Here is a 24,402-nt window from a genome sequence, read left to right as displayed (position 1 = left end):
AGAGACCATACTCTCTTGGACTTAGCCTTCTTTGTTTTTCTTCATGTTACATGTTTGCTAGCTTGTTTTGCCTGCTGTTGTCACTTGGATCCTGGAGGAGAGCAAGTCTCCATTATTCACCACTATATCCCTTGCACTGAGTATAGCTCTTGGCATAGAAAGAATGCTCAATAGCTATCCACTGAATTACTGATTTATAATATGTTACAAGTCCATTTCCCTGAAATAAACATTGCACCCCTTGAGCACCACTGAAGCATCTTATATGATGCTGGACCTTCGCCATCCAGCTTAGGACCTGACACATGGTGTTGCATGAACTGAGAAGACATCTCAAGAGTCAGAAGAGCATGAAGATCATAGAGATAGGAAAGCACAGGAAGCTTAGGTCCAGCAAATAATCCAATTTAGCTGAAACAGAGATCCATCCATATAAGAAAAAATAGAATTGTAAAGCACAAAGGAATATTCAAGTGTCATCAACTCTAGCCCCAACTCAAAATGTAGGCATGCACTAGCCTTACGCGTAGACACGATTTTCTCTATAGGCAGGGTGGTTCTTTGGTTCCAAGTTAGCATTATTCATGATATCAAGGTTCCATTTTTGGGCTCCCTTTTCCCTTCCCAGTCCCATTTCCCTTGGAGCTAAGCGGAACCTCCAACTTTTCAAGCTGTCTACCTTGCAGCACCCCTCCCTGAGGCAAAGAGCCACCTGGATTTCTGGTCCTGTCTGTTTTGGGAGCCATGCTGGGGCACTTGGCTTCAGCAGGCTTGACGAGAACCAAGGAGGGAGGGAAGTCCCAGCTCAGTTCCTGAAGCAGAGATGGTGTGAACATTGATTATACAAAGTGGGTCATTCCTATCATACTCAACTGAATCAGAGTCAAGAGGCCAAGGGAAAAAGCACTCAGGACACATAACATTGCTTCAAGAATGTAATTCTCTGCTAGCCTGGCTTCTGAAACTGCCTGCTGTAACTAAAAACCAGTTTTATCTAACAGCGACTGAAACAATCTACTACTACTGAAACAAACTCTGAGACTAATTTTACCCACCGTTGTCACTCACCAGTCAGAGCTTGCCAGCTCCTTAACCAATTTATGCCTAGTGTTCCATTATTGGAACACTAAGCTTGTAGGAGTTATTTACATCCTACTGTTAAAGGCATCGCCAAGGTCTGATTTTTCATAAAAGAAATTCGTAACCTTGACATAAATGGGTTAAAACTTTACAAGTGCCAATGATCTTTCTTTCAGAACAGTGAATAACATTTCTCCTGTTAATAAAGCATCCAGCTTTCTTTTTGTTCTTCAGACATACCAAAGACCATCCAGACTATGTCAGCCACCAAATGCAATTCTTGCTTACCAGATAAAATGTTTTAAGATATTCATCTCTATACTTCATTTGACTTCAGCAGAGGTGACGTGCCAAGCTGCCTTGCTGATGGTCCTCCTTGTCAAGGCCTCCACCACCCCAAGCACATCCACTGGCCTTGAGCTACTTGGCTTCAGAACTTAGGCCTCTTGGGTCATGTCCAGACCTTTTGGAAAATACAACTCCTCTGCCCAGCCCTGGGCTCAGGCCTCTATTCGAGCTTGGACTTCAGCAAAGCTCTATTTGACTCTAAACAGCATTGCTAAACCTTTCTCCCTAAGCTTTCTGAGATCCTCCTTCCATTCTTCTCAGCCTCTCCCCCTACCTCAGGGGATCCATTTTCTTCTATGGAACAGTTCCTTTGAGAAAATAGTAGGTAATTCTGATACATGGTTCTATTGCTTTGCGGCCAGGCCCTTGGGAAGGTTTTAGCACTTGAAGGCAGAACTTTAGCTCACTGGTGTGACAGTGGGAAGGCCAGTAGCAGCCTGATCATGTGGAGGTGGGGCTGCAGTCTTCAGAGGGCTGCGTAACCTCTTGGGTGAGCCTCTACTTGGGCTACCTACTCTTAGTACCTCTTGCCTCTAAATGTGTGGCCAAGCCCTATGCACCCAAGGAGCTGGCTACGGTTGTTGCATTACAGCTGCAGATTTCAGGTTGATTACTGAGCCACCCACTGACAGCACCTGATGCTTTTCTTGGCCCAGCAGCTGCCAAGTACAGATTTTAAGTCTTGCTGAGCCTCTGAAATGGAACTCTTGCTTTGGTCGAATAGCACACACACAAAATCAGAAAATTTATAGTCTACAAGGGTATCTGCAACATTGTGTCCAGTTCGGAGACTACAGACTGATTAAAAATATTAAAGATTGTGATGTCTTCCCCCACGCCTATAGTACCCCCTTCTCTCTGTGTTTATCTTTTGCTGGAGGCACATTTCAGGGCTTAAGGCTGACAGTTTCATTTAAAATTTTTTAAACTATGCCAAATTCAGGCTCCATATACAGATGATTTTTCTTCTCTCGGTGGCCCCAGCGTGATATCAAATCACGGTGTGGAGGATGTCCACAAATCAGGATGTAATGCAGCTGTCCTTAATTTCTAAGTTGAGCTCTTTCTCTGCTGCTCCCACCCATCTCCCCACCGCTCCATGCAAACACACTGCCCACGAAGACAACTTCCTTAAATTTATAGCACCTGCAAAACGTGTGCTTCGTGGGATGAATATAAGCTCTCTGCCTCCCTCACCTTGACTAACAAAATCCCTGGGTATGGTCCTAGCTCTGAAAAGCTCAGGAAGCAGTACTGTGTAGGGACTGTGCTCTCCACTCAAAGTGGGTAAAAGTGTGTTAGGGGATGCGTGCCATTGCCACAGAGACAGGCTCAGTCCAGCTTGCACTTCCCAGCCCACTACTTCAGGCTCGTCCCTGTGGCAACCCCACACCTAAAGGCTCTTCAGCCCTCCTTCTCTGAGCCTGCCAGCGTGGGAGGGACATGTGGACGTTAGAGTAATCACACCATCCTTCCCAGCCAGATACTTGCAGCCAATGCCGAGCAAACATTAGAGATGACAAATGGCTTCTGCTTTCCATACACACATGGAAGCTGAGGTTTGGGAACTTTAGACACCTCCCTTTCACATAGAGTGCATATTTTATACCAAAACACAATATACCAACACACCAGGAAGGTGTATATTCCAGAAGGCTTCTTGTGGGCTTGCTAATCCCTAGATAAACTGTTCTCCTTTTGTTTGCTCTTTTTAAAAAAATAAAATTCTTTCCCTCGTACCTGTCTCTTTGTAGCTTCTTCCTTTTCCCACCTCTAGAGAAAAGCAATCTCCATTCTTCATGCAGGAAATAAATGCTTATGGGCTAATTCATAGTAGGGTTGTTAGTAACAAGTACTTACTGTTCCTCAAGCCTCCTAAAAATGGAAAAATTCAGACTACTCACTGTTACTCAATATCATCACAAGAGTTCTCCTCTCTTTGAAGGCACATATTGGGAAGTTGCAGAGGTTGACTTTTCTACAGAAGACATTTCTTTCTTCCTCTTCTATGTCCCAACCTCCCATCTCTGAGAGGAGCTCATGCTGTCATAAATGTGGGGGATTCTCCTCTGCCTATGGTGGTTGAGGGCTGATGATCTTGATCCCTGTCTTCAACCAGTGGTCCTGAGATGATATCATGGGCAAGGAGGGAGGGTTCGAAGATTCAGGAAGCATCAATGGCCCCAAAATATTTTGTCTTTTTTGACAGATATCTCTGCTGAGCTAGAGCCATTGGAAATATGATCTTGGGAGAATTGGTCCCAGAGAAAAAGAAACCAGACTCTTGCATGGTTTTATCACCCAGGACATTGACAATCATACAGTCCCAAAGGGTTGCCAAGCCATGAAGATGGTTATTCCCTTTCCCCCCACCTTGCATCCCTGCTGAGCGTTTACTAAATAAAGTAGCAGCCTCAGTCATCTGAGTGATAAAATCCCACCCAAAGGCAGTATCATGACCTGTCTGGCCCATTTCTGAGTATTGTCTGCTCTGCAAGAGGAAAGTACGGGAGGTCTCAGGAATCTCAGAGAAGCTGGGCTCATAACAAGAACCATAGCTAATTGTGGGGTCTTGGGAAAGCCAAGAAGCCCTTCAGCCTCAGTGTTTTCATAGGGACTAAAATATATGTCTATGTCGATAGTGGCTTTCCATACGAAGCTCCTGCCATGCAGAGGACATTTTCCCATATCATCACTTAGCTTTACAAGATGGCAAAAAAAGTTACTGTTAACTTCTTCCTACAAATGAGCACACACATGTCACCCATTCAGAAGATTTCCTTCTGGCATGTTTTAATTCAGACCACACTAGAAAGAAGTAGCCTTCTGCAGAGGCTCTCAGCTTGGGAAAGGGGAAATGTCTTTTCCCAAGCTTTAAAAGGAGGATGCCTTCAAAGGAGGACTCCCTGCCTGAGACCACCAAGGGACTGTGGGTGAGCAAAGAGTGTGTCTGTGCCACAGCAAATATCAGAAAGAAAGTGGGGCCTGCAGCGGGAAGGCCACTGGGGTGCTCAGCAGCACAGCAGGTTGGGAGTCCAGCCACGGCCAACGAATGCCTTTCCATTTCTCAGCCCATTAAACTCAGAAATCTCCACACATTCAGAAGACTTTGATGGTGATAAACTAGCATTAATCCCTCCCCACACTTCTTCTAAAGGAAGCTCTGCCCTAGGTGAAAATCCAGGGTCCAAATGGCCTCGGACCAGGTGAGGAGTGGATGCTCAGCGTGCAGGGAAGGGGGCAGCAGCCCAGAGGAGCCGTCATCGGAGGGTGCCTCAGGCTTTGCTGGCTGTTCTGCTGAAGGTGGCCAGGCTCTCACAGCCTCATGCCCCTCCCTCCACTGCCATCATGAGCCAGAGCTTGATTCCTTCATGTCCTGGCAGCCCAAACGGCCCCCTTGCTGGCCGCTGTGTATACTCCTCCTCATACCCCTTCTTCACACATGCCCTTGTCAGAGCCAACTCTCCGAGCCCTGGGGGACCCCAGGGTTCCCAGACTGCACACTAGCATAGTTCTCATGCTCCAGTGCTGATCTCATCTCTGTCACCGAAGCTCCCTGTCATTTGGTTTGTCATTCACAAACACCTGGACTTCATGTTCCTTCCTCTAAACACCCTCCGTTCCAGCCACACCCATCCCTTACAAAATGTCCAGATGAGCATGCCCATTTCTGAATCTGCACATGGGAGTCCTTTGGCCTGGAAAGGCTTCCCTCTGCCCCCAGCAGTTCCTGCATGGGACCCCCTTCCAGCTGTGCCCAGCCTTGCTCCTCCACAAAGCCTTCTCTAAGACATCACCCCAGAGTGATTCTCCCTCCTCTCACTCTTTTCGCATTGTTTCCTGCACTGCATAATTAGCACCTGATGGTATGCTGTCTTTTCTAATTATCTGTACTAAGAAATGTATCTTTAAAATATTCAGAAAAAATACTCATCTATACATTTCTCTCGTGCATATGCTTGATTTCCCTGCAAAGACAGAAGATCTAAGCCTTTATACATCATATGTTGCTCATAGTCCCACTTGGATATAGGCATAGAATTGGTGCTCCATAAGTGCTTATAATGAAATATTTGTCAGTTATTTTTCTTTCTTGGCATGTATACCTTTTTCCTAATTCTGAAAATAGAAGGAAAAAATTTTGTTCTGTTTAAAGTACCCAGAACAAATTTGAAAGATTTTTTTAAATGACTAATTTCAATTTTTATGTTTAGAGACTATGTGAAATGGTCATGACTTATCCAAGGAAGTGTGAGGACCCTAGCAAGAGCCCCCTTGCCCTGTCATGTCTTCTTTGCACTCCTAAATTCTGGGGGGAAAAAAGGGTTTATTTATTCAACAAACATTTCTGAGGCATCCACTATAATGGCTCATAACCCTGAATGAATATTTGAGCTATAAAAAAATCTAGACCCTATATTCAGAGATTTCAATTTAATTATTTGGAGGTAGAGCCCAGCACAGATATTTTAGAGGGCCTATTAGTGATTCTAAGTTATAATCTCTATTAAGAACCACTGATCTATTAATGAAGTGCTGTATTAGAAACGAAAACTAAAAAAAAAAAAAAAAAAAAAAAGGAACTGAGACCTTGACCTTGAGAACTGGTGGTCTAATCAGAAAAATGGATGAGGAGAGTGCACAGGAGTGTGAAGGCACCAAGAGCAGCCCAGGGTTTACCGCGTGAGCACGTGGTTGGCCAAGCAGCCTGGAACAAGGACTCTGGGGAGGCTTTGCAGGGGTCAAACCAAGACCTGACTTGGAAGCTGTCAGAGTAGAGATTCCTCAAATGATAAAGGGAGGAGGGTCCCAGGAAGAATGGGCCCAAAGAGGTGACAGCAGTAAGGGACTGTCACGGGTAATAGTAGCTCTTCTTTGACTGAGTTCTGGCCAATAGATGCTGAGTGGAAGCCATTAGCCATTTCAGGTTATGACTCCCCCACTTCCTCACCCCATGCATAAACATATTCTTTCTTCCTCATCTACTACATCAATAGCAATGAAGTCAAGGACCAAGACAGGAGTTGGCAAAGACAAGGAGGCAGCAGGGGAGATGGGACCTCGGAAGACTGGCTCGTATGGGAGTGTAGTCCTTGGGAAGTTATTTTGAGTAACAAAGTAAGTGGTGGTGACTTAAGAGGCAAAAGAAAGCAGCCTACCCTGGGACCTGCAAGAAAGGAGAGAAACTGTTATAACTCCAGCTATGGCCCTTACAGCAGCAGTTTCATGGAGGTGACCATGGCCTTGGCTAAAGCTTGCTGGGCATCTTAGATTCCAGGTCTTCTAATCCAATGTGTAAGTGAATAAACATGGGGATGTTGCCTGGAACAAACAAGTGCAGTGAGTAGGCAGAAGCCACCTTTTCTTGACTTACCCAGTTTTCATCTGGCAAGCAGAGTGGGCTGACAGTGGAACCAGTTTGTAGGGACAGGCTTCCCCACAGGCAGTGCACAGGTGGGACAAGAGCCGGACTTCCAAGGCCTCTCCAGTCGTGCACGGGAGGACAGGATCAGCTAGCACACCTGCGGCCTCCATGCTTCTGGACACACACACGCTTCTCTGAAGGGCCAGCTGGCGGAAATTACCATGAGGACAGAGAGAGCGTGAGGGAAGTAGAAGAAGAGAGGGTTTGATGAGAGAGATGAAGGAGGCAGGGCTCTGGCCAGTGCTGGAATCACCATCTGGCTGTGCAGCCATGGCAGGCACTCTCCTGCCTACACTGTAGCCCCTCTGCAGGCAAGACCACAGGGTTCAGGCCCGGCCCACACCTGCCACCAGCCCACTGTGCACCTCTGAGCAAGTCTCTTCCTCAATCTGGACCTCTGCTCCTTATCTGCTGAATGAGGAAGCTGGACTGTAATGATCTCGAGGGTCCCTTCCTTGTTCAGAAATTCGGAATGTAAGCCCCTGTCTCCACGCCCCTGCAGGAGTCCACCAGAGTGAGCAGCCACACGTGGTCACCCTCCACTTCCTCTCACCCGTGCCCGCCTGCAACCAGCAGTCCCTGGCTGTCCTTCCCTGTTGCTAATCTCATGCATGAGTTACTGCACGGCAGCTCCATTACCAGCCATGGTGTCCGTGCTGATGAGAAAAAAATAAATGTAAGCACCTAATCTGACTGTGCCGATTTATAGCTCAGGATCCCCAGAGACCCTCCCTTCTTCCCCTTCCCTGGGAGCACACAGGCCTTTGTTTTCCAAATTCTTCTTCATCACAGTGTTTGGCCCCTGTTCTTTGAATGTGCCTATTGTAGGCCATTACTGCTGTCCCCTAGCAGGTTCTCAGTGGATGGACAAAAGCTTCTGCTTAGGAGGAAGCCTTTCTAGGAGACAGCAGCAACGGTTTTCAGCGATGCCCCCTGCAAAACTCCCCAAAATGACTTAGGCCACTATCCCTGCCACTCCATTATAGCCCTGTCCAGCTGAAGTTGAAGGCCACTGGCGTGAAGCAGGCTTGCCGTGACTTCTGGGCCACCAACATTACGGGGGCCTGTTGGTTGGGACTGCTGCAGAGAGCGTCAGCCCTGGACAGAGAAGCTGGACTTCGAGGCCTTCTCCAGCCTGCAGCCTTCTCTCCTGCAAGCTGGAGGAGTGCCTCAAGGACAGGGTCAGTGTCTCTGGCCTGAGGCAGCCTCTTCCTTCCATGTGCTCCTCACTGCCAGACTGAGAAATGTTCAGAGAAGACATTGGAAGTGCAGCAGCCTCTGCTGGTTTTCGCATGAATGCGGGCTCCATTAGCACGCACAGGGTCTTCCTGGTTCACAGATTTACCAGCTTATTCTAGGAAATGCCCCACCTGGCCTCCCTAGAAGGGCCATGCCATGTGCCCAGGTGTGTATTCAAGAGCCAGGCTGCTCCTGCCAGCCTGCATCATGTCTGACTGGTGTGTATGAGGCAGAGACAGTGAACCCCGTGGGGAGGAGTCCCTGAGGGCAGAAAAATTATTGGTGGGGATGACAGATTAAAACAGAGAGGCTGGATACCATGCAGAGGAGAAGATGGTGCAGCTGTGACATCTGCTCCAACCCCTCACTCAGGGCAAGGTGGGGACAAAGGCAGTCTCATCTAGGGTGGGGCTTCAGCACAGGACAGTCTGCTGAGTGCCTTCCTTGGGTAGCCCAGCCTCCGCAGCTCTAAAGTGGGCACTCACCTGGAGCCACCACGCCCACACGTGGAAGCACACATGCTGAGAGGTGGCACAGGACAGACGTGGTGTGGTAGTGGGGCAGGGTGGGGGCACAACCCTCCAAGTCTCTAGGTCCAGCTTTCTAGATTCCATCTTACTGGCTTTTTAGCATTCACCAAAAATGGATGTGAAACTCGACTGCCCAAGACACAGAAGTACAAGGTAAGGAAGTGGAGCAGAGATGCAGAACTAGGCCAGACCTGCGCTGAACAGGAGACTCATTCGCAGTGCACATCAGCGGCTGCGGTTCAGGCCTCTGCGCTGGAGGCCCAAATGGAGATGCAAAATCTCATAATGAAACATCTGTCTCCCCCTCCTCTCCCTTCCCCCAACTCATCCAATTACCACATCTAACATTATCCATCATCTCGTCTTTGTGGCAGCAAGAATCGAAGAGCAGACGGGGGAAATTAATAATAATTGTGGTGTCAAGACATGGGACGCAATCAGAATTCAGCATGGAAACAAATACAAATACAAACAAACCGTATTTATTCTTTTGAAAGATTGCTCTATTCTCACTCCCTCCCTCTCCCGAGAGCTGCTGGTGCTAGAGCTCAGGAAAGAGATGAATCAGCGCTAATGTGGGGATTAGGAATTGATTCTGCAGCCCCAGCCTGCACCGCCACAGAGCGCGCTCTAATTGAAATTAGAGCAGGGATTTCAGTGCCTCTGAAGAGGCAACCAAAATTCATCAGTGACCAAGTGGGAAGCAAAGGGAAGGGGCGTCTCTTTATTTCATGATTAGCACGTAAACTCTGAAGAGATAAATGATAAAAGGAGCAGCGGCTAGGAAAAAGCCAGAGAAGAGGTAACTCCCCTAACTTTGGGGGTCCACAAAGCACATTTGGGGCTCTCCAACCAGCCCTCTTGGCCATTACAAGACCACACGGTAATATCCCCATATACAATCCCAAAAGCCTGGAAGTCACTCTAAAGAAGACTGTTCATCTCCCTGCAAATACAGACAGCTCAATGACCCATGCTAATAAGCAGCAGCCTTAGCCTGGGTCATATAAATTAGGAGACTATCAAAGAAAAATAATTATTTCCAGCTTTGGTGTGCCTTACACAGTCATATACACATTCGATTTCTATCTTTCTTTTCTGATTTTCTTTTGAGTTAGGCCAATAGTTAAAAGCATTTGCTTTCCATCAGCCTCTCTGCTGGTCACTGTGAAGGACCACAGCCAACTTTTAGCTGGGACCTACTGAAATGATGACTCATGCCCTAGAAATACTCTGAATAACAGTAAGGATGGAGGCCTCCAAGTATGCTGAGCATTGCAAGTAAGTCATCTGGGTCTTACAAACTGCATTAAAGCTCATGAATCACGTGTAGTCAGCAATGGCCATAAATATGTGTACTTAGAGTTGACTTGATCCCGAACCTTGAGTCAGAGAAGTGCTTATGACTTCTGCATGGATCCAAGTGCTGTGGGTCAGGCCATGAGCTCTCGCTTCACTTGGCTCCAGGAAGCTCTGCGTTCCAAAGGTGAGGCAGAGGAAGGTGAACGCCTGTCTAGATGGGAGGATAGAGTAAACCCTTTCATATGAGAATGTGTGGTTTTCTAATCTTCTAACCAGTACTGTTTATCATCTCTACTGAGCTTCACAGAAGAGAGACAGCAAGAGCAGAGTTTGTCTAAAACTCTGAATGTGCTTGTTTGGAAATTCTAAAAGGAAAGAAAAGGGAAATTTGAAAGGAGAACAGCTGGGAAGCATGAATGGAGACAATGCATAGGCGGTTTCTAAGTGCAAGCTGGTGAATTTGGGAAACTACCCTGAGGCTGAGCTGGGCCTGGGAATTCTCTCTTAGGGATGGTAATAGGAACAGTTGTCCAGAACACAAACTGAATTCCAGCACAGAACATTTCAATAGGCTCACAATACCAAACTTAAGTGGGGCTCAGATGAAGGCTGGCAAATCTCTTATGTATAAGATAGCCCTTCCTCCAATAGGCTTGGGGAATTGGGCTGGACTTAAGAAGTGTGATGCCTTAAGTTGAATATTTGAAAACTCAAAATTATAGAAACTTAGTATGGGTGATCTGCAGAAATTATCTGGAAGTTTTAGTTGCTGAGATAGGTCAAGCTAGAAGGGGCTGGGCAATTGATTTCTATAAATAACCGATAGTAACCATGTTAGGCTTTGCAGGCCACCAAGTCTGTCACAATTACTCAGATCTATCCTTGTAGGGAAGAAGCAGTCATAGACAGTATGTCAATTAATGAGCATGGTTAGCTTCCAGTAGAACTTTATTTACTAATAAGTGGCAGGCTGCATTTGACAAGTGGGTTTTGCTGAATTTGTTAATGCTCAACTTCAAAAAAAATAATTGGGCTCATAATAATTTATAGAGTGTACCCAAAAAGCAAAGGTGGTTGGATGGCATTTGGATAAATTTCATCTTGCAGGAATTGCGAATTTCTGCCAGGCTCATCATTTGGAAAAACAAGCAAGTCATGTGTGTCCTTGTCACTTACACTGACACACCTCTAAACACTTACACATCTCTTTCTCCTGTTTTCACATTCTGGGACTGATTACTGCAAGCCATCTCTGACCTTAAAGTCGTCTAACTCCTCCTTCACACCCTACAAGGTCACAACCCTACCACTAATATGCCAAACAGGTCTACCCAGTTTAATCAGTGATCCCCAGATCTTGCCGTCTTTGCCTATCTGCTTTCTTACCTCATCTCTTCAACTAAAAGTGAATTTTCTTTTTCTCATTCATGCATTCAGATAATGCACTGTACTTCCCAAGGTGACCAATGAGAACTAAATGAATCTCAAACCTAAATGTGCAGATATGTCAGTGGATGCTGATGGTATAAAGCTGGGTCTCTGCACGGCTGTATACATATCCTTAGGGGTACAGGACAATATGCAGAGATATACATGCCACAGGGGAAATATAATGCAACTCTCAGAAGCATTCACTGTGCTCTAATCACTCGGGAGGAAAGTTAAATATTATACCTAATTCACAACATTGTATATTAAAACACGGTTGTAATAAGGATCATCATACAAATAGGATAGATTAATAATTGCTGTGAATTTCCAATATTGTTGCTGACATGTTGGTATTATACTATGACTTCAGATTGCTACGAATATGCACTTACTTTTCTCTCTCATTAAGATATCTATTTATGGAAAAGTTCGAGAAGCACTGACTTGATATGTGCCCCTTTCCTGATTTTATGAGAAAGTCAGGGTCTGGTATAATCTCACTGTTTCTCATCATCCTTCCAGGAAACACATTTGCACCCACATATGGCCTTCTCTTACATCTTCCCTCCAGTCTTAGCCAACAGAAAGCCCTATTTACATCAACTGCTTCCACTTGCATGCTTGACCCCAACTTCTCCACTCTCTCTGTGGTGTGGTTTGTCATCTTTACCTATCCTAAATGTTCTGCGCTACCCTCCTGTTTCTTAAGGCTCTAGGATCGTCCTAAACACATTCAAGAACCTTCCATGCAAAGCCCTCATTTTATGCCATCTCTTTCTTTACCATCCAATCTTTCTCATTCCTTCCTTCCTCAATCCATTCTTCTCAACACATGATCTATTATCTCTTTCTCTTTCTATTTCTCAAGCCCAGCCCTCTGGTTTCTATCCCCTCTAGTCTATTGAAACTGCTTTTAGTCAGATCACCCCAGACCTCCTAACTGCAAAACTTGTAGGTCATTTCAAACTTTTTATTACTCGAGCCATCTGCAGCAATTGATATGAACAATCTGATCTCTTTTTTTCTGATCTCATAAGACACACTCCTTGGACTTTCATCATGTCAAGTTGCCCCTGCTTTTTCTCATTTCATTCTTATTGTTTCTTCCATTTCTTCTTTCTGTCCCCCATATTGGCTTCTATTGATTTTTTTGTTCTAGCCTTTAGCCACTGTTAAGCATCAGGGTTTTATTTCTCTTTCCGTACAACCTCTTCTTAAATGAGCTCAACTCTCAACTATTCTCATACTTTTAACTACCTATGTTAGTTATCTATTGCTTATCAATGTCTCACCCTGAAACTTTCAATTTAATTACACGAACATTTTCTATCTCCCAGATTCTGTAGGTCAGGAAGCGGAAAGAGGCTTAGCTGAGTGTCTGTGGTCAAGATGTCTCATGAGGTTGCAGCAAAGGCGTCATCTGGAACTATAGTTTTATTTGAAGACACAAATGTAGGTATGGACGTATCTCTTTTCAAGGTCATTCACATGCTTCTTACAGGCCTTGGTTCCTTGGCAGGTGGGTGGGTCTCTGTATAGGGACACCTCATGCCATGGAAGTTGACTTTCACCAAGGCTTGTAATTCAAGAAGGACAGATAAAGGCATATTAAGATGGAATTCACTGTCCCTTTATAGCATAACCTTGGAAGAGAGTTCCCATAGCTGCTTCTGCAGTCTACTCAATAAAGTGAAATAAATAACTCCAGCCCACAGTTAGGGGAGGAAATAACACGGGGCATGGAGATCAGTCAATGGGGATTTCTGGGAACGACCTTAGAGGTGACCTACCACACTACCTATGCACTGATGGCTCCCATGTGTATATTCCATCCTTGGGCAACTCTATTGAGTTTGACTCATGTACTCACTACTTGTGGGAAAGGCTTCTCTGGATGATTCACAAACACAACACCTCAATCTCAGTATATTCCAAGGAAACATATTTTCTTCTGCCATAGGACTGACTTTTCTCTTAATCTCCAAATATGATACAATCATACACCCAGGCATTCTAGCTTGAAATGGAAAAGACAAACTTCATCTTTCACTCTTTTTTATTCTGTTACAATATGACCAGTCTTCATTATTGAATTTCACTACTAAATATTTTCAAACCTTTTCCCTTCTTTCTAGTGTTCTGCCACTTACAAAGTTGAGTCACTCATTGTATCTCACTTGAACCACTGCAGCAAACCTAGCTCACCCTGCTCAGTTCACCACGTGTACTGTGTATTAGATGTCGTCAAGTTCTGAAGACAGAGATGGAAACAGATAAGAATATCCCCTTCTATGGAAAACAGTATGGAGATTTCTCAGAGAACTGAAAATAGAATGACCATTCAACCTAGCAGTGCCACCACTGGGCATCTATCAACATTATATATAAAAAAGATACCCGCAGTTGTGTATTTATCACAACCCTACTCACAATAGCAAAGGCATAGAATCAACCTAAGTGTCCACCAATGATTGACAGCATAAAGGAAATGTGATACACACTCCCCCCACACACACACACTATGGAATACTATAGAGTCATAATAAGAATAAAATCATGTCCTTTGTAGTGACATAAATGGACCTGGAGACCATTATCCTAAATGAAATAACTCAGAAACGGAAAGTTAAATGCTGCATGTTCTCACTTATAAGTGGAAGCTAAGATGAGTACACGTGGACATAAAGACAGAACTAATAGAGACTTAGGACTCCAAAAGAGGGGAAGATAGGAACGAGATGAGGGTTAAAAACTTGCCTATTGGGTACAATGTTCATTTGGATGATGGGTATACCGGAAGCCCAATCCCTATCATTATGTAATATACCCATAACACAAACCTGCACAGGTACACCCCAATCTAAAATAAAATTTGACCAAGCACTGAAAACTGTATGTCCCCTCTGCTGTAGTGCTGCTGCTGCTATCGCTGTCATCGATAAGCATGATGATGAAGATGGAGACAGTGATGTTAACATGGGTGAATCACACAATCGCTATAATAAAATGTGAGTCTCAGTCTCAACCATGGATGCAAACAAGTTTTATCTGTCTACTGCGACTTTCAGCCCTTGTCAGAAATGCCACAATCACGGGTTCCCATGCCACATGTCATCATCCCTGCTTCTGCACCTGGATGTTCAGTTAAGGCTCAGTCCTCAAAATAAACTCTGTTTGTGAATGAGGAAATCATCACTGCATAATTGGGGCTGCTGAAGAGCGTGAGATGTCATTCCAATTGAACACTGTTCTGAATTTTTCCCCTGTGATCTGAGGAGTGGTTCATCTAGTCAATCGCCTAAATAATGATTCAATCCATTGTAGATGCACCCATCTGTGGGCCCTCTATAGACATTATCTCCAGGCCTCCAGTGTTTTCCCAGTCTCCTGGAAGAACATCAGTCCTTCCTCGGGAGTGAATCAAATAAGTCATCAGCACCAGCTCTAGCACAGCAGAGAGATCCATGCTGGAAGAGCTACGAAACAGATACCATCCTCTGGCAGCAGCAGACAACCCTATTCCCTTCTGTGAATTCAATGGACTTCCAAATGCAAAAAGACAGTTGGTGCCTTAGGACAAATTTAGCTGTGGCTGGGCTAGATCATGGATGGTTACTAGCATGAAAATTCATTCATATGAGTTTGGAATATAATACCTGACACGAGATATATCAGAGCTGCCATGCTCCGGTCCTAGATAAGGACACAGCAGTAACAGATGGAGGAACAAGGCACTTATCTTGTTAGTTGATGGATTTATCTTTTTTTCCCCTTCCCTACATATTCCATAGTGTTGTGAGTGGTGGTTTTTGCCATGCAGCATATGGAGAGTGAATTGATTTCTTTTCTCCTTCCTTAATTCAATAAGAATCAGAGTAAAAGATAAACAGCTTGTTGTGCTAGAAAAATTTCCAAACAGTCAAGAAATTCTCAAACTGCCTTTTCTTCTTTCTGTAGTTAGGAATTTAGTTCTGGGAAGCATTTCTTCCTCAGCAAGAATAGAAATGAGAGTGCTTTGCATGATTAGGATAATGGCATATTCATGGTCTCTGGGCTTTGGTTAGAGACGCATCAGCTCATTCTAACTGCATGACCAAAAAGAGCTGTGCTTAATATAGGAAAGAAAGACAATGCCTTGCAATCAAAATAATTCCTGACATGACTAATTACAGTGGCCTGAAGAACTGGGTTAACTTCTACTTCCTCCCAGTACCCCTTTAAAACGACGGTTTAAAAAAATCTATATGGACAAATAAAATGCGAGAAAACATCAGCAGATGAAACATGTTGGCAAATTGTATAGGATGGAAAGCAGATGAATGAATGATAACTGATTCAGCAGAGTGGGGAAAGCAAAAGCTGAAATGCCTGGGAGGCGAAGCAAGCTGATTCTGGCTGCAAACCACCAGACATGGGCATTTTGTGATACCATGTTTTTATGGAGAGTGTGCTGAAGGGTGACACAGAAAAACAAGATGACTGTTGAAAGTCTCTATGAGAAAGAGTTACATTCCCTCACTCCTGTGGAACCTGAGAGCTAGGCTGCTCTGCTGGGAAGAGAGAGCTTATGCTCCAGAGCAAGGGTTTTCAAAAACGTGGTTCTCAAACCAGCAGCAGCAACATCAACCAGGAACTTGTTAGAGATGCACTTTCAGGGGCCAATCCCACACCTACAGAATCAGAAACTCTGAAGGGGCCAGGGTCCCAAGCTTCCCAGGGATTCTGATGCATGCCCAAGGTTGAGAACCACTTCGTAACAAAGCATGGTAGTGTCGAGAAGGAGAAACTTAAGCAGATTGAAAGAGTTTTCTCTGAAAAAGGCAACCACAAGAATACAGAAAAAATTTATTGACACTTCACCAAAATGTGTAGCTCCTCACCTGATTAATTTAAAGAGAAGCCCACTAGTCAACAAGCTCATGTATAGAGCTTTCTAACGGCTTTTTAGCACTAACCTCTCAACAGAAAAATAAATAAACAACAATAAGCAGAGAATAATGAAGAACTCTGAGAAATTAAAAAAGTTAATAGGTTAAAAAATTATAAGTTAAAAAAAGTTATAGGTTAAAAAATTTTAAGGAACATTAATTTTAAACATAGGAGGATAAAGTTGGAGAACTCCTAGAAAATAGAACAAAAACATATACACCATGGAATACTATGCAGCCATAAAAAATGACGAGTTCATGTCCTTCATAGGGACATGGATGAATCTGGAAACCATCATTCTCAACAAACTGACACAAGAACAGAAAACCAAACACCACATGTTATCACTCATAGGCGGGTGCTGAACAATTAGAACACGTGGACACAGGGAGGGGAGCATCACACACTGCAGTCAGTGGATCGGGGTGGGGTAAGGGAGGGACCGCTGGGGTGGGGATGGTGGAGAGGGACAATGAGGGGAGAAATACCAGATATAGGTGCTGAGGAAATGAAGGCAGCAAACCACCTTGCCATGTATGTACCTATGCAACAATCCTGCATGATCTGCACATGTAACCCAGAATGTAAAGTACAATTTAAAAAAAGAAAATATAAATGACATAAAATTAGAATATATCCATTTAAAAAACTGTCAGAAAGAAAAAAGAGAAAAAAAGAGGAGAAGACCAATAAACAGCACAAAATACATTTTCAAAACTGATAGAAAAGAAATGTTTTAAGTACACAGGAGAGTAGTTTTTTTTTAAAGCCTATATCAAGACATTGTATACCTAAGGAAATTCTAAAATAGCAGGGATAAAAAGAGTGGTTTAAAATCTTCCCAAGGGGAAAAAATATGTAGAACTCATACAAAGATGTAGGAATCAGAGTAGCAAATTTCTAAAGAGCCACCATGGAAGTTAGAGAATATTGAGGACATTCCGAAGGAAAACTACTCTGAGAGAAATGTATACCCAACCAAACTAACAATCATGTGAAACAAGATGCTTATGCTTTGGAGTAATCCCTGGAGGCAGGGATTCCAAAATAGGAGAGAGGCCTGGATAATGTAAATGGGAGCTCCCGATGGCAGAAGAAAAATGAAAAAATTGAGGGGAGAAAATAGACATCCTTACACAGAAAATACTTAACTCTAGGAAAAACAGGAAGTTATATAGGAAAGTCAATGTAATAATAATTCACTTGTTTTTATTTGCATTAATATTTACAATTTGAATACTGAAAATTGATTCAAACAACAATTCCATATAAAACTATGTATTAGGAAAATGGAAGACGTAAATGTGATGGGAGAGGTTTGAGAACGCTTAATCTTCGTCTTTTGTAGTAGATCAATGTCTAGAATTTATGAAGTAATGCTATAAGGATGTTACTTAGAAATCTGGAAGTAAATATCCAAATGAACAGGTAAGAGCTGAATATGGTTGCCTTTGGAGAATGGAATTCTTGGATGAGGAGAGTAAAGCCAATTTTCTTTTTAAAATTACACTTGTGGTTCTATTGATATTTAATTATTTTCACAAGAAGAACATGATTTTTAAAGTTGCAGACTTAAGGTCCTCTGACCCCTAGTCCCCCTCCCAGCCCCACTGTACTGCATCTCAGTTGACCTACTATGTGGTCTTGAATAATTCATTAACTGCATTTAGCCAGGCAGGGTTGATCTTGGTTATCTCAGGTTAACTGTCACTTCCTCAAAGGTTCTTCCCCGACACCCTCCAATGTAAAGAAGGTCCTCTGTCAGTTTCTCCCACAGAAACTTCTTCTCCTGAGCACTCATCACAATTTGTAATGAGATAATTATTCGCTTAATATCTGTCTCCCTCACTAATCTATAGAGTCCATGAAGGGATAGGACTTGTTGTCAGCCCGTATTTCCTCAGGGACTGGCAGAGAATAAAGAATGAATGAGCTTGCCTACCTCCAAGCCCTTCTTGAGAACCATCTTCCCATGGCAACTGTGGCATTCTCTTCTTAGGGTGGAATGTCGCGCTCCCCCTCTCTACGATTTTTCTGTGAATGGTAAGAATTCACACAGGACAAAGATGAAGTCTTGGAAGTGCAGAGGGCTAAATCTTCCCTCCGTTTTAGGTAGGTTCAAAACCTCCTGCACTCATTAAATATTGTTTAGTTCATCAAATAGGAACCATCAAATATATGTATGTTTTATTCTTGAAACTACTTTGTGTATACCTTTTATCATCCCTCCTTCTACCACTCCAAACAGGGAAGTTTGGGTGGTGGTTGGGGGTGGGGGACTGTCTGATGGGGAGCGGTGGGGAGTGGGATTTTTTGCGGGACTGTGTGGAAACTCCCTGGGAGCTGGGATGGGGTAACAAGGAGACCCTCACCCAGTGGCTGTGACATCAGGAGATGAATGCTTGGCTGCAGGCTCTGTGTATCCTTGAGAGGCACACCTCTCCATCTGTGAAATGGGCATATAAACCAAAATGACTTTATCCAGATCCAGGGTGGTTGTGATCATCAGATGAGACAGTAAATATTTACTGCAGTTGTTAGCGATGTTGGGCCAGTCACACAGGTCACTGAGGATAGCTCATGAGCATGAGAGTCTCTGCTGCCCATAGTTTCTTGCTTGTGGAGGGAGACAGGTAAGCAGATCACTGGCCTGGCTCCTCTCTTATGAGTTGCAGAGGTGGGGGCTGGGTGAGAGGACAACTTGGTGTTCTGCCTAGTGATGCTGGCATCTTGGGAATGTGCTCAGTGGTATCTTTTATCTCATCTGCCTGTCATCTTGTCCACCCACCAACTCAACTAAGTGTGAGTATGTGAAGGGTCTAGGGAGGGTGGTGTTTTGGCCAGGAAGAGAATACCAAGGGCCTGTTCCCTCACCAGAAAAGCAGCCCTCACAATGCTGAATACGTTTCCCTCGGCATTTTTTGCTTTCCTCTCCTCTCTGCTGCCCACAAGACACTTAAATGAGAGATGCACACTACCAGGGAATGATTCCCGTTGTGAAAGCTGCAATCCTGAATTTGGCTGAAGGGTGGCTATAAAAATAGACAGGTACCACTGATAAACAGCAAAAGGCAAACCTAATCAAGACTATGGGGATTTTGCAGGTCTCTGCGACACTGTGTGGAATGGCTGCAAATCAAGCTAATATGAATCACCATAGCATATCTCCCTACAGCTTACAGGAGACTGCAGTCCCTCGGGTGACAGCCTGATGGGTGGGGAAGATGCTAACTACGATCCAGCAACAAGTTTGGGGCCTGTGGGGAGACAGGCTATTTAGGGCAGCAGCCCACAGAATGCTGCCAGGAGAGAGCATTCAGGAAAAGCAGGGCATTCAAGCTGTGTGGCCCAGAAGGTCCTGGTCCCTGTAGCCTGAAGGGAAACCTTCCAAAAGAGGAAAACAGACCTGGCCCATGGTGGGGGGCAGGGAGCCTGTCAGCTCTGCTGAGGTGCTGTGATGAGGTGCAGGACAGGCGCCAGAGCTTAGGAAGCAGGGAGTGCCCCAAACATGACGTGACTTTCAGGGTGAACTTGCCTCTTCCCTTTGTAGAATCAGTCTGGATCTCTGCCCACTGTCACTCTCACATCACTCAAGGCTTCCTCTCATTTTCCTGGCCACAGCTGTATGTCCTATAGTATGGCTGGGGAGAAAAAGCTGTGGATTCCAGTCCTTATTCTGCGATTAATTGACTTAGGACCTGGAGAAAGCAAGCACCTGCCTGGGTCACAGCTGTGTTGCAGTCACAATGGTCCCCAACCTTCCCATCCTAAACTTCCTGCTCTTCTCTCATTCTGGATTTTTTCTCTCACCCACCTAGCACCATGCCCACCCCTGGAACCGTTTGTATGAGTAACTCTTCTTTGTAGTTTAAAGATACAATTTTCTCAAAGAAGCCTATCCTATGCCCTTACACATGGTTGGGACCCTTATACATTCCTTAAGCATGTTGTATTTTTGTTTTATTGCAATTATTACAGTGTTAATTAAATAACTCTGTATGGCCAATCCCTGTCTGGCTACAGTCTTTGTGAGTGAATGTGGCCGACGCTGCCACATCCCAGTGCCCAGCACAGTGACAGGCACTCCACAAATAGGTATTTAATGAGTGAGTAAGGGCCAGCAAATCGCTTTGGAGCACAACGTAAGTGCTTCATTCTACACTAGGTAACAGGAGTATACTGAACAAGATGCAGTTCCTGTCCTAAAGCTCAAATAATATTTAGGACAGACGGAGAAATAAACCAACAATTACAATGTTGGTGCCATAATAAGGGTAAGATCAGAGTGTCCTGGGACACATCTGAAGGAAATGCAAGGTATTTCAGGAGACCAAGAAAGGTATATGGCATGAATTCATAATTGCATTGTAAATCCTACTGAATATGCACATTAGCGCAATACTGTGTGAGCAGAAAACCCTAGCGATATGGAGACGAGACAAAAATGCATTCGTTATCATTTATCTACACGGGAGACCCCCAGCTGGATGTGTTCAAATAGCATATATGGAAACACCAGAGTTGTCAAGTTAAGTGGCTCTGGTGTTCTCCGGTATTTTCATTTGTTTCCACAATCCTATGTGACTTATATAGCTATTTATTTGTGTGTCACTTTTTGTCCTTATTATTCATATTTTTTTCATAAGCATCATTATCATTAGCATCACAGATGATTACTCTAAAAAGTAATGGCACTCAAATCTGGGCTCCTAAATGACTGTGAAAACACTTCGGGCATTCACTGAGTTCTCGCAACAACCTTGTCGAGAGGGTATCTTGTCCCTATTTATAAATAGAACCATGAGGCTGGGCGGGGGTCCTTGTTCATTGTGAAGAAAGGGAAAGCCCAGCTGATCTCTCCATTTCTTCTATGCTGTTTGAACTCTTTTACAAGGCATCTATCCTTCTCCCTTGTCATCTCTCTCCAGAGAGGCTTAGGGAATCACAGTGTTTATTTTTAGTTGTCCTTGTCACCATCCCTTAATTCCTTAAAAATCAGACACAAAGCATCACCACCTTCCAGGTTCTCAGGTGAGGGCTCTGTGGCAGAACCATATATATCTTTATGGTCTGAAGCAGAATTTGTTTATTCATTTCTAGTCAGAGTCTCACTGTGTCACCTAGGCTGGAGTGCAGTGGTGTGATCTCGGCCTCCACCTCCTGGGTTCAAACAATTTTCCTGCTTTAGCCTCCCAAGTAGCTGGGATTACAGGCACCCACCATCACAGCCGGCTCTTTTTTTTTCTTTTTTTGCATTTTTAGTAGAGATGGGGTTTTACCATGTTGGCCAGGCTGGTTTTGAACTCCTGACCTCAAGTGATCTACCCGCCTTGGCCTCCCAAAGTGCTGGGATTACAGGTGTGAGCCATTGTGCCCAGAATTTATTTCTAATCCAAACATTTATTCATTTATCAGGCTAGAATTTTTCAGGCTCTACTGTGTGTCAGAAACTTTGCAAAGAGGTTGAAGATACAAAGATTAAAGCATTAATCTCTTTCTGTTCTCTCCTGAAGTCTAGGGGATGAGGACAGATATGTCACACACAGCGAGACACATGGAGGGGTAAGCATGTCATGAGGCAGTGCCCATAAGGAGGTGGCCAGGTCCATTGAGGAGAAAAGAGAGGACATGAAAGAGGGCTGCCATCCAAAGCAGGTCTCACAGGAGGGCATGGAAGGGGAAAAAAGCCACACATAGTAGATATGTGTAGAGAAATCAAGAAGTAGGGAGGAAATATGCAAGTGTAGAAAACTGGCCCAGGTTGGATGCAGGTGCAGCCTGGAAAGGCAGGTTTGGCCAACTTCCAGTGATGTGCACATGTTCAGCAAAGGAGTGTGAGCTTACCAGGAGGTACACAGGGAGATGAGTGACAGGAGTACCAACAGTTCCAGCTTGGGCCGCCAGGTGGATGAGAAGCTATTGATTACAGTAAAAACATCAGGGGGAGGAGATGGTTTGAGAAAATGGTTTTCTACATACTGAGTTTGAGAGGCCTCTTGCATAGTCAATTTCACATGTTTAATGGGTAGGTGGAAATATGAACCTAGATCCTTGGGGAGAGATCTGGCGAAAGATCTAAGTTTCAGAGTCATCTTTGTGAAGCTGAGAGTAGAAGTCATGGAATAAAGGGATCACCCAGATGGAAGGTGGACATGCAAAACAGACAAGGATGAAACTTCAACAAATGTCGATATTAACTCAGAGAAAGGAAGAAAAGCACACATGGGTAGTCACGGCGGCAGAAGGAGGAGTGGAAGAATGCAGTGACCTGGGGGTCAAGATTGCAAAGCACTTCAAGGATGGAGGTCCGTCATGCCAACCCTTCAAAGGAGCTTCGTTGAAGAAATGAAAAGATGAGTCTATGGTAAGGTCATGGCTGACCTTGACAGGTGTCATGGTGGAAGCTGATTTGCAATGAACTGTGTAATACATGGTAACTGAACACTTAGAGGCCCGCTTTCAAGAAGTTTAGCTGAGACATCAGGCAAAATAGGAAGCGCGGGTAGAACACCGAGGGACAGGAGGCATTAAGGAAGGCCCAATCTCATTTACTGCAAAATGGGAATTTTAAACTCTCATTTAGAAGGTTTTCAGGTTTGTCCACCTTGTGAGGTAAATCCCTTCAGGATTTTCCAGAGAGAATAGGGTTCAAGAAGTCTTATTAAGAAGAGTTATTGGTCATTTTCTTCTTCCTTTTCCCTGGATCAGAGAAGGTAAACTGAGAAGTTATACATATTTTTTTTTCTTAGCATAAATATACTGGTAAGAGAAGCTGTCGTTTTAAAGACATTCTGACTTATCTACTAGATGTTTTCACAGTTAACGCCTAAAGATTCACATTTCTTAACCCAACTTTATTGGGTTTGCTTCAGGGAATATGCTATGGTCTTTCCGACAATTCTACATATCCACAGAAAAAAGCATCCCCAAATTGCTTACCGTGACATCTCAGGTGCTGGTCTTCTGCTTCTGGGCTGAGCAGCCCTAGCGAGACGGCTGCTACCTCTCTTTGCATCTCAGATGCAACCTGACTGAGGAAAGCTACATATGTAGTTTATTCAAGGTCAGGCTCCTTCTCCTTCCTGCCAAGCCCCTGACCACAGGCCCATTGCCCTCCTGCCCTCTCCACCTCTGAAGGTCAAAGGGGTAAAGACCAACTTGGGGGAGATAATAGAGTGACAGCAACTCATAAAAGGGAGATCCAATGCTGGAGAGAAAGTGCTGCTGGTTGGGTGAGGTGCTTCTGTGGATAGGGGAGGAGGCATGTTGACCCGGTGAACTCAATTTACTCCACTGCTTTACACTTAAAAAAATATGCCAGCTCTTCCTCCGCCTTTTATGCCCCAAGAAAGCCCAAAGCCCAATGGCAGCAGCTCTCTACAACCTGCCACTTGCCTACTAATTTAGCCATTGAGCAGGAGTTCAGGCTCTGACAGGTGGGCCTCCCGACAAGAGCAGAATGGATATCAGGGTCTCTGGCCTTTGGGTCCTAGCCGGGGCTGATTTCATTTCAGATTAAGAGCCGCTGAAATGCAGCAATCGATAACTCAGCTCTTTTGTTTGCTTGTTTTTTCCAAGTCCCCAAAGAGATTAGATCTGATTTTGCAGACCTTTAGCAAATTTAATTGTTTTTTATTCACAGTTGCTCAGTACAACTTCTTAGAGGCTGGTAGCGGAGGAAATCTCCACTGCATATGGGGCTAAAAGCAGGGTTCCTTGGGTGTGTGGAGGAGTGCAGGGTCATGCCCTTTGAGTATGCACTGGTTTCCCATGGCTCTTAACCCCCGTGTAGCCACCCTTCCCACCACTGTCTGGGAGCAGGATTTCTGTCCTCCTCACTCAAGGGGTCCACAAAGAAACGCATGTATGGAATCGGGGATGTGCACTCTCAGTCCCAGACTTCATCCCGACACCCAGATCATGCCACTAAATCTTCAGGAAGGTGGAGAAGAATCTGAAGGGAAAGATGACCTCTTGGCTTAATAAGAATAAGGAGTTGAGGCATATGCCCCAAAGACCCCCCAGGCCCTCAGTGATGCCTCCCAAGATGGGACACTGGCAACCTCCCAGCAGGTGAGGCCATTGGTTACCACCTCCAGAAAGCGTCCCGGCCATTAT

General features: G+C 44.5%; 1 protein-coding gene across 14 annotated transcripts in view; it reads right to left on the bottom strand.

The window, feature by feature from the left end:
• NTM (neurotrimin) overlaps window positions 1-24,402 on the bottom strand; it is a 974,035-nt gene that overhangs the window by 894,342 nt on the left and 55,291 nt on the right. For 4 of the 14 annotated variants that reach the window (XM_078339846.1, XM_078339847.1, XM_078339848.1 and 1 more), the window contains exon 3: window positions 18,227-18,318. The exons of the other annotated variants lie outside the window; for them this stretch is intronic. In XM_078339846.1, coding sequence (XP_078195972.1) covers window positions 18,227-18,318 — 92 coding nt within the window. The remainder of the gene's footprint in view (window positions 1-18,226; window positions 18,319-24,402) is intronic. 14 annotated transcript variants of the gene reach the window in all.

The sequence above is a fragment of the Callithrix jacchus genome, chromosome 10, assembly GCF_049354715.1.
Source record: "Callithrix jacchus isolate 240 chromosome 10, calJac240_pri, whole genome shotgun sequence".
Taxonomy (NCBI): Eukaryota; Metazoa; Chordata; class Mammalia; order Primates; family Cebidae; genus Callithrix; species Callithrix jacchus.
Note: the sequence above shows the minus strand (reverse complement) of the source record. Positions and strands in the feature narration are given on the sequence as shown.